The sequence below is a fragment of the Nicrophorus vespilloides genome, unplaced genomic scaffold (genome assembly GCF_001412225.1).
Source record: "Nicrophorus vespilloides isolate i.1.1-1 unplaced genomic scaffold, Nicve_v1.0, whole genome shotgun sequence".
NCBI lineage: Eukaryota > Metazoa > Arthropoda > Insecta > Coleoptera > Silphidae > Nicrophorus > Nicrophorus vespilloides.
In genome coordinates, this window is record NW_017099076.1 from 4379 (window position 1) to 16210 (window position 11832).

Genomic DNA, 11832 nt, shown 5'->3' on the forward strand with positions numbered 1-11832 from the left:
ATTCATAGTATGGAAAAAATAGTTTTCTGCCATTAGTTAATACATTTCTGTTTGCTAGAATGATATATGTAGAGAAAGAAGTAGAAAAGTAAACAAAACAGTTATTATAGAAATAAAAATTTATTGCAGCAGCTTTCAGAAGCTTGCGGAGCGGAAACGAAGAAAATGAAATAGTCTGTATGTTTGTTTGCCGCTGAAAAAAAAGTGTAAGAAGAAATGTTCGGTAGTATATTAACGATAAACATCAGACACAGTGACGCGCGTCCTCTCTTCCTGTTAATTTATGGTGTTGTTGAAATATGAATGTATTTTTTTCCGGTGGCGACGTGAAATATAATATTTACAGAGGAAAATAAAAATAGGGAACCGCAATTTCACGATCGCATCTTATCATCTCATCTGACCATTAGTGAACTCGTTAATATTTATTGCTTCCTAGACCTTCGACACGCCACGTAAAAATATCCGTAGATCAAATATCGTCAAGCTATATACATTTTGCTATACTAAAGCAGGATTATATCTTTATATTTTGTATCAGAGTCGACTTATGTGAAGGAAGGAATCAATATTTGAAAATAAAAAAATATAACATACAATGGGAAGACTCACCTCCAAATCTGGACCTTGGTGTATATTATGTACATTGTTCAGCTGATCATAGTAATTCCTGGCAATTTTTTCGCTTCGCCTTCGTCTCTCCGACTCCCTTTCAGTCCTCTTCAACCAAGAATCTTCTCGCTGTTGCACCAAATCCACGCAATGAGCTACAGTGTCCAAAACTGCAGCCGTTGTTGTCCTGAAAGTGATGGCTTCACCTTTGAAATCAATTGGCAAGTTACCTACGAAGAAAATATAAGATGTATTATAAATATGTTATATAAAGTAAATGTATACTATTATTGTTGTTGTGACTTAACATCAGTATAGGCAACCATATGAACATTATCTACAATAACAATTGATCATCAAATGCTTTTGTCTATTAAATAAGTTTCACTAGTATCTAAATTTATTGTAAAGTTATTCTCGTAATAAGACGCAGTCTTTCCTGAATTGTGTGTGATGTTAATGATCTATATTGTCACCTATTCAGGTATCTGCGTTGCTTAACTTATATGTAAAGAACGTCAACCATTAATAAATAAATATAATAGATTTTAATAGTAACATTAGTTGAAATAGGAATGATATGTAAAGAACGTTTACAATTAAACGAAGAATCCTTGGCAGTAATAAATACCATGCAGTCGTGTCTAAGGTTTTACCATTTCGAGCACGTTTTCGTAACTAGTTTCTAAATTAAATGCAGATGGATAACGATCCATCGTTCCTCTCGATTGAAATGCGCAATTGCATTCGAAGCATTACTTCTTCCACTATCCTCATCCATTTAGATTCAAGAGTATCGCATATGATATGAACTTACTTTTGTTCCCGTTCACGATTCCGTTGATCTGCAATGCGTTTCGCGAGTCCTCATTCTCTGCGCACATATCAAAGTAGCTCTGGAGGGTGTCGATCTGCCTGCAGAGGATATCCTTGAAGGTCTGAAGCTCGGCCAGCTTTTCCTGCAAATTACGACCCGTCCGTTTGAAGCTCGTACTCGATGTCGTGCTGAACGTATTTGACTGCAAGCTCATGGACGATCCATGTCGTTTCAAGCTGTTTTCCGACCCATATCCAGACTCGGCCTAGAAACAAAATACAATATGTGTTATTGGACAGATGTTCCAGAAAAATGCGGGATACGTACGAACTATCGTACACTTGAATTTCGAATGTAGTTGCAGTTTCATTGCTATTTCTCCTAAATATAGCGTTTGTAAATATATACATTCTTCATAAGCGATAAAAGAAATCTTAAAATTATCTCAAAAACCAAGAGACTAGTCACTAGACTTAAATAATATTAAAGAGATTTTCTTATATAATAAAATTTGTAGAACCATAACAAATAGAATTCTTATAAATTTTGGTAAAACTTATATAATTTTAATACTCAGATTATATTATGGTAGAACGAATTTTAAATAGTTATGCTAGAACGTGTATTGCAATCGTTATTGAAACATATTTATGATTTTTACATATATGTATTAATGATTATTACTAAAAGCCAATTCTCAGAATTAAATAAACCATAAATAAAGAAAAAATAACAACAATAACAATGTTTTCTGGTTAACCTTGAGATTAAGTAACTTCACACTAAAGTGCATCTAATTAATGCAAATATGGCAAAATGAGGAGAATCATGAAAACAATTGTAAATTTAAGAATATTCTAGAACTAAAAGTCCTTGTAAGTTTAAGTAAATTTTGAAGTTAAAGATTTGTGCCAAGTCTAAAAACATTAAACTAAATCTAATTCTTTGATATCTATACAATTGGTTTCTCAAGTGATTTAACAATAACAATTTTGACATGTATCAAGATCAACACGTGCTAAGGACAATTAGAAAATGTCCACTTTAATCGCAAGAAACAACGCATTCGGTCGTGTTATGATGCAGCATGTGAGGTGACATCAATTGCCCCTGATTGTGCGATTTCAATTAATATTATTATTTTTTAGATATATGTACGTGTGTGTGGTTCGTGCTGAAGGTCGCGGTTTAATTGATGAGGATATTATTTTTTTATTTGCGAGTCCTTGGGCCGCTCAGCAATAGCGGCAAATAGGTTTTCAGTTTATTTTATTATTTACGAACGGAAAAGTAGATTCGCCTCCTGCTCGACCATGCGATATATGCGTTTTATTATTATTGCTAGTCGAATGGCTTGAAACATGCAGTATGAACTTCCATGTGATTCCACAAACGATCATCAATGATTGATTGATTGATGGAGAACTGTGAATCACGACGCTCCGTAGAGCGGCAGAAACATTGGCTCTAGAAGCCTGTTGAAGGAATGCTCGTGTATTATTAAACAAATGAGTAATGAGAAGCGGCGAAAAGAAATAAACAGGATCACTTGAGAAAATCAGAATGATTATGCAACGTATTAGACGTTCAAGGTGTTTCCCATTATTCTCCACGTTCGAGGTCGAATGTATTTCGGATGTAATGCAAATGTAGATCGAATTCAGATATGAGGAAGATCCATTAACAAAGCAATCGTTAATATTTTTTGTACCTTTCAAACTAATAAATATTTAGTTATTATACTTGATAAATGCTAATATTTGCACCACGTAAGTAATTATTATAAATATTAAATATATTATATAATTAAATCAAATCCATTAAAATTATTATTATTAACTTCAATTTTATTATACTCAGACATACAGAATTCCACTGTTCAGTAAATTATAAAATGTTTACAAGTTCGATGATTATAACTCAATTCAGTACAGTTTAAATACATTTTTCATATATACAACTTTGAAATGTCCATAAAATTTGAGTAATTACCTTCAATATAAACATTTTCAACTTTTACAGCAGTTTACTTATCTTAATTTAGATTTAAAATACAACAGTAATTGTTTGTAATAATGACATACTAAAAATGTAATATTCATGTTTGTAACTTCTATTTCTATTGAATTGATAAGATGAATAAAATAAACTTTAGAAAATAGAAACTAAAAATGGGAAAATTTGTAATTTATTAAAACTGCAAGAAATTTATAAATATTAAAAGACTAGTTGAAATATATAAACATATCCAATCAAACTGAACTTGTTGCGCAAATTGTAATCAAACATGCAGAATTATGTAATACATAAACCATATGTGGGTACCTTTAAACGCTGATTATTTATTAGTATTATTTATGCAAACGGCAATGTTACAAATAATTTGATAATACAGTGGGTTAACGAACTTAATTCGTTCAAGACGATGAAACAAATTGTTCATTAACCAATTATCATTGTATGAATCGACTTAAGCATGAACCACTCCTATAGATATCTAAAAAAATATATTTTCATGTAATTTTTACAACTGCTTCAATCATTTAATTGATGATCTTACATAATAGATATTTTAAACATGATCTATGGACCAAAGTCTTACTGCATTGAAAATAGAATTTACTTATACACTCGGTCCTCTTTTTATGCGGTTTTTATTTCAAGAAGCATTTTTTTAAATAACTATTTTAGGCCATTTTGACACAAATTGGAAAACCATTTCATCGAAAAAGATGATAATTCTGAACGAGCATTCAAGTTTCAATGCGAGCTTAAGAATTGCATTTATGGATATCAGAAATTGTACAAAAAAAAATAGCAAAGCAATCACAAAGTTTAATCACTTTCATAAAAAAATTCTGTATTTTTTTTTTGTAATTTTTTTTTCCGTATAAATTTAGAAGGAATATGTTAAGATTATATTTTTCTGAAATTTAATAAACTTGTCTATGATTGTTAACGTTTTTATAAAATTATGAATAAACATTTCAGAAAGAATATAGTAAGAGTAATTATTTTTCTGAAATTTAATAAACCCTTTTTTATGCGATTTTCGGTATATTGTAACTCATTGATTTAGTTTTATGTGGTTTTATAAAATTATGGAACGTATCCTTTATTTTTATACGTGTGTCTAGTCCTTTTTTGTGCGATTTATTTTTATGCGTTTTCCTGTGGAACGTATCACCGCATAAAAAGAGAACCAAGTGTATTTTATATTAAATTTAAATCATGCAGTCGAAAGTTGTAACCCAGTTAACTGAGATTAATAATGTATATAAGTATATAATCGAGCAGGTAAGCGCCACAATGACATCACCAGACCTGGCGCCCGTTTCTCTTAACTTCTGCATATGCAACAGCATTCCGGGTAATAGGACAATTACAATTAATTAATAAAATAAGTGATTTTATTGCTTACCTTGTAGGATTCGAGCGCTTCAACCCAGTGCTGTTTGCTGTCCACAGTCTCCGCCCTGAGGTACCACACGCAGTCATTGACGGAAACATCGAAACGGCACTCGTCGAATTCATGAGGCTACAAAATTAAACACTGAGACAAAACGACCTTTTTAGCACCCACACGTATACTTAATCTAAGTGTGATCTTCATTCAATAATATAAGGCTGCAACAGGAGGAAAGAAAGAACAAAAGCAACTCACATTTTAAAATGAATCCAAGGAAAGGAATGCGTTGATCAAACAGCAAAAGGAAATATGTTAAAAGAGATATTTACATTAGATATTAACAGATTACTCAGCATATGATCGATGATGGGAATTATGGGTAACCACGGATAAAGAAAAACAATCTATTTGCATTAAAAAAAAGGAAAATTATCGATTCAAAGCGAAAAGAAAACTAACATTTATTATTCTCGCAACCCGCATTATTATCGCATAAACTTATACTTGCTTGGTCACAATACATTACGGGTTTCAGTTCAAAAACAAATAATTAGTAATGTAGGGGCTGTCGTAAATAAAATATGCCTTATTGATTGGATTAGTTGAAAGGCTGCCACGTCTGGATAATAAAAAAAAGCCATGAAATCCGTTACATAACTTTATATTTTTCAGTGAATAAAAGCTTTTATCGGTTATGAAAAATGGAGAGAGGAAAAAAAAACATCTGGACTGCGCGATTAGATATATATACGTATTCTTCTTTACAGATACTAGGGCTGTCCATTATGTCGGTTCGTTTCCGGCTTGAACGAATGAAACAACCATTCATTCGTGCAGGCTATTCCATTATTAATGAACGCTCTTGTGTACCGAAAACGCAGACATCAATTGGACATTTGAAGAATACTCCCGATTCCTGTATACATAAACGAATTCGCGCATTCAGGATACATCGATTATTTGTGAGTGATGCAGGATGCATCGATTATTTGAGAGAGATAGATTCGTTTGCATAACGCGTAAACAATTGCTTAATTATAAAACAATTATCAATGGCTTGCATAAATCGAATCTAATTTCAAGGACGACCTCAAAATCGCATTATAATTATGTTGTTAATTTCCATTGGATTAAAATATCGAACCACTTTTAGTTTTTAGCAAATATTTTGGCTCTTACGAATGAGCACAATTATACATGCAAGCAGTAAATCTCTAAACTAAAAAAAAGCAAATATATTTAGGTCAGGGTTAATAGTCCTCGGTTAAAAATATATCACTACATTAAAAAAATACAGTAAAAAGTACCTGTTCTACATAACTTTTAACAGTAAGGATCAATCTTTAAAATTGAATTGAAATATCAAATATATAATTCAATATTCTAGTTATGCGATGTGATTCTTTTAATTATTGATTTCTATAGTTTTTGCGTGTCCTACATGTTATATGAGACCCAGTTTATTGCCTTTTTTATACAAAGAGGAAAGGCTATTCTGTGCACACGCGATGAGCCTACATTTTATCTCTGTTTCACTTAAATTGATTAAATCCCACATCAACTTGTACTATAACAATATATAATTAAAAAATATATAAAATTACAATAATTCATGTGTTTTTTTTCATAATTTTCTAATTGTATCTTTTTTCAAAATTTTATGGTTGTTGCAATAAACGTTGCTGTTATTATTAAAATTATAAAATTGTTGTATTACACATTACCAGCTCGTATTACATTTGAACGAGTTGTGAATCACCCTTATAAAGTTGCTATAAACATTATGTGTAATTTCTAAAGAATTGAATAACATTGACTTATGATTATTTCATAATTGATAGGATTTTTTTACATTTCTATATTTAGAATTTGCTCAACAAACAGACTTATCTGTATAGTCTAGCCAAAACGTCATGATTATCCGTTAAATGTGATCTTAGAGTTTTCTTATTTTTAAAAATCTGTCTGCAAGTTGTTATTTGGATAAGCGGAACGAATAAACACATTAAATATATGCGCGGCAAAAGAATGTAATAAAATTGGAGATTCTGTAGTTCAAAAAAAAATCCTGTTTCAGAATTTTTCCGGTTAAACGCGCTGTTTGTAACGAGCATCACGACCTTTGAGGAACAGCGAGGTAGGAAAATAAAATCAACATAATAAAGTGAAAAAGAGGTCGAGAGTGCGCTTCCACAAAGGTTTGCTGCGAGTGCTCAGAAACATTCGTATAATAACATTATTTTATATATTTTTGAAATACAGTGGGTTTTCGGTTAACGAACATATTCTGTTTGAAGACAATGTTCGTTATCCGAATTGTACATTAACTTATCATAGATTTAAGACGTTGCTTAAGCTACATATCAGTATTAGCATCTAAAGAGTAAGAGACTCGTTTTCCACTTAAACAACTCCCCAAAGACTGTGTAGAAAAACATCCAAATATTTCGATCCAACTTTGAGAATCACTAGTTTAAAGGTTTGTTGTTCGATTTCTTCGCAATCAATCTCTCACTGTACTTAAATTGTATCCAAACATTGGCATTTGTGTAATACTACTTCTGTATATAGTTTTTTTTTATTTTCATCGGTTTATTAAAATGTTATTCTTACAATAATACCTCAACTTAGGACGGCTCAATTTACGTCGATGTATAATTAAAATAGTAAATAATCCAAATAGTTATTTAATCAAAATTTAATAGTTGAAATTTTAACTAAAAAAAATGATGTTCGGAAGGAATTGCAAAATTACGTCTTTGTAGTTTGATCACCAAAAACCAATATCAGTTTAGTTTAATATTGTGTATAATAAACACGATTAAAAACTATTTGATAAAAATTAACGACTATGTTTATAATTAAATTGATTGCATTAGCTATAGATCCATATAACGAAGATAAAAAAGATAAAATAACTAATCGCTATTTATTTTCAGTTTCATATAAACAAGACCTGGGTATATTATTATGAACAATTTATCTGATTATCAATGATGATGTGCGTTATTGCTTATTATTGAGAATTACATTAGAAAATGGTAATGGTTGCAGCAAATTCCACTTACATGAACATAATAAAAGATTTTTCCCCCTTCTTTCCCATATGCATTAAATAATTTCCTAATGGATACCATTACCATTTCCGTTCGCATGAGGAGGTCGTTACGTTCTTGTACTATCTGACATAATGCGAATCCCTGCACGTTGACATTTTAAAAAAGGAAAATATATTATTTTGCAGCGGTTGCAATTTTCCACAATATGCTCTTCCATTCCATCTCAAATATCTTTAAATTGCGTCGTAACCAACCAATAAACTTTTTTTAAACGTTTTTCATAACGTACAACAATGTATATATAGTTTTCACTGTAAAGACAGCTTTTACATTATAACTTGTTTATGTGGTGTAATTCCGAGTATTATGATTACCAAGATTATTTATGTTTTAACATTCAATAGTGAATTGTTAATAAGAATCACGTACAGTAACAGAACTAATGAGTTTCGTTTAAAATATTCATAGGAAAAAAAAAAAGTTAAACATTTATCGTATGGGAATTTTCCGATCATAATATTGAAATACTAGAAATTGGCATGAATATTTCTAAAAAGTTTAACAAAATTTGTGTTTAGTAAATGTGTTTTTGCTCGTTATGCATTCATTGTTAAATAAATAATGAACACGCAACCTTCGTGTTACCAATCAACATTTGTGCACACGAAAACGAAATTAATTTGAACAAATGTGTACGAAACTAGGACTCTTCCAAGTAATCATATAAAAAGCTTTTTGTCGTTTCAATGAATAAGTATAAGAAACTATGGTTGTTGTTTTTCTTTTCAACAATGTAATAATTGATTTATAAAGTGATTCGAAGAAAGCAAAAAATTGCGTTCAGACATCAATGCAAATGATTAACATCAACGTGAACATAAAAACAGCATTGAAGAAAGTTCTATAATACCAATAAAATTTCAAAATAATAGCTGGAACTTTTTATTATTATTCTGCTTCACGTAAAATTTTACAATGTAAAGTTTGCATGCACTTAATACTATGATATTAATATATGTTTTTTAATTATACAACGTTATGAAAAATTGATAATTGCATATGAATCATATTTTTTATCTCGTATGTAATTTATTAATGAATTTAGTACCAAGATATGAAAGTAATTGCAATTCTGTTTTCTATATATATATAAAATTTTATAAAATCAATTAAAAAATTATACTGAGAAACAATAAGACTTATATGAAGTAATAACTATTTTTGTATTATTTCATTTGTAGCTGATTAGTTTTTTATGAAGAAAGTAACAAAACAATTCCACCTCAATAACGTGGCATATAAAAAAGTCATTCGAACTGAATAATCTATATGGAACAATATTGTACTTTTATTTTCACGTACACTGCAATTACGAAAGACCGAATTATCACGCTATTTTCGTGGAACCGATATTTTTTTTCGGTCGCACGAAATACAATTGATTTACGCAAATGACATTAAGGTCGTCAACCGAATTTTCTTTACCATGACAACCGTTGTATTTGTATTAATACTAAATGAAATTGATTTAGCCATAACAGACGAAAATAACTATATTTTTATAGTTAATATAAACATTAAAATATTAGTTATAATGATATTTAGGTCATCAACCTATTTTGGACGAACAAAACAAAAACTATATTTTTAGCGTTAATACAAACATCAAACAATTTACGTATCATATTACAAGACACCAGTATAAAGCTATTACTTTCTTAATTTAGTTTAGGTGAGTTCGAGATTGTTGGGTCCTATGAAAGTACACTACATAATGTATTCTAAATCAGTGTTTCTCAAACTTTTTGGGCCGCGACCCCAAATGCACTTAAAACAAATACTGCAACCCCGAAGAATGGGTATGTGTAGAAAAACATCCTGGATGTTCTGTCATAAATTTTTCTGCGACCTCCCAAATATTTTTTGAGAATCACTGTTTTAAATGTCATCTAATTAGAATATTCAAGTATAATATAAGACTTACACTATAAGACTTCTTTTTATTAAATTTTTATCAATTTTCTATTATTAATCGTATATAGCAGTGATGAGAGGTATTTATTAATATTATATTAACTAAATTAAATTTAACTAATAAGCAAACAGAAGTTTGAAGAAAACAGGATTATTAATTGACAGTTGACAATAGGATTAATTATTACGTCTCGATATTCCCATCATTCTTACTGCTACTTTCAACTGTCATCTAGATATTATCGTAGAATTAATGTTTAAAACGTTCGTGTATAAATTGAAGATGTATTTTTTTTGATAATGCTCCAGATAAAAGGTCTAAAGTACATAACGATGAAATATATAGTAATATATTAATAAGTACATAAAAATGTACTTGTTTCATTGTACATTTTAAATACGAATGGATCTTTAAACATCTGTTTCAACTGTTAACAGATAAAATGTAAACTAATTTATGTTTAAACTATGATGTTCATTATGGATATAAATACGGAAGATTGTTATTATTGTTTTGTAACCAGTTTCAGGTTGTTCAAAGGCTCGACAATAATTACACTGCAAAAAGATTATTTACATTGGCAGGTCGTTAAAGTATCTTGTTCGACAGATCTGGATGTCGTAATTGAAATAATAATCTCGGAAGGCAGTAATTAAATGGGATTCAATTAGGATGGAGAGAGAACTCAATTAAGGGCTAAATGTGAATTGGGTTTCGTTAATTGGTGCAGAGAGTATCAATTGGATCCGATGCGTTGCATTTGACAGTTCTGGGTTGAGGATATCAAAACATCAATTGTTCCATACATGGAAATGCAGTGACAACATTCGAGGTAAAAAAAAACACAAGGTACATTCGTTGGAGTCTCGATAACGGCTACAATGGTGATACGTATATGACGAAAAAAAACAACAACAAGCAGATAATGTGAGGCAATTAAGTGGATGGAATGGAAACGTGGTGTGGCCTTATTGATAATATAATTACTAGTTACTTTGATGGTGGCTTTGGCGAGCGTGAGGGCCCCCCGGCACCCGTAACCGCTCTCCTGTTCACTCTTGTAGTATGAGAGGGTGCCGTTTTTCAGGACGATGTACCTTTCTTGCCAACCGTGTATGTAGTTCGTCCACTTGCTCAGTACACCCTGCAGCTCACTGGGATTGTTCTCGATGTCTGAGGAATCATCGCTGCTGTGCTCGTCCGCCATTTCCAAGCAGTACGCCCGATATCACAACACTCGTTGGAGTGTTGCTAGAGTTGATGCGGCACGACAGGACTGTACTCACTCCCTTACGCACGGAGTTTTCTTCGACAACACCACAGTTCTCTCTGTCTGTCTCCTTCTCCTCGCCGACTACGAATACAAAAATGATGGGCTCTCCTGTGACTACTGTCCTCGTATCGTATATGTATTCGGTTTGACGCGCAATTCTCTCTCTCTCTTTCCCTCTATCTCTCGTACACTCGACACTCTGGACTCTACGATATGTCTCATACCTCAGGTCATTATCGTTGCCGTATTGTCGCCGATCTATAATTAACAATGTGCGCCACCCTTCAATAACATCAATCACAAATCACTGCTGATTTACGGTTCACTCGAACGATGCATATGTGCCCAGCCTTTTAAACACATTGCATTCTGTTTCTATCGCACTCAAACACAAACATCAGATGGTCCCATTTCAAGCACCATCTACCGCTCGCATCTATAGCAACCGTGCATACACTCTTGCCTATATGATACGACGAACATATTCAAAATTTTATAATAACCGACACAAATTGTACCTGATCTATTTCGCAGGCTAATAATAAGATTATTTATATGTCATTCCATTTTATTAACATTTTTAGTTTCATTATTGTCCAATACCAATTAATTTTCTCAGATCATTAGGTTTAAATGTTTGTATTATGCCAATTGGTTTTATGGAACTATTGGTAGAGGTTATTAGCA

General features: G+C 31.3%; 1 protein-coding gene across 1 annotated transcript; it reads right to left on the minus strand.

The window, feature by feature from the left end:
* Window positions 1-612: 612 nt before the first annotated feature.
* On the minus strand, window positions 613-11582 carry LOC108563953 (collagen type IV alpha-3-binding protein-like; the record flags this gene model as incomplete). Its single annotated transcript, XM_017922800.1, is given in 4 exon segments — window positions 613-842; window positions 1430-1694; window positions 4851-4967; window positions 10867-11582. Coding segments are annotated over 4 exon segments (825 nt in total), but the record flags the coding sequence as incomplete, so codon positions are not given.
* Window positions 11583-11832: the final 250 nt, after the last annotated feature.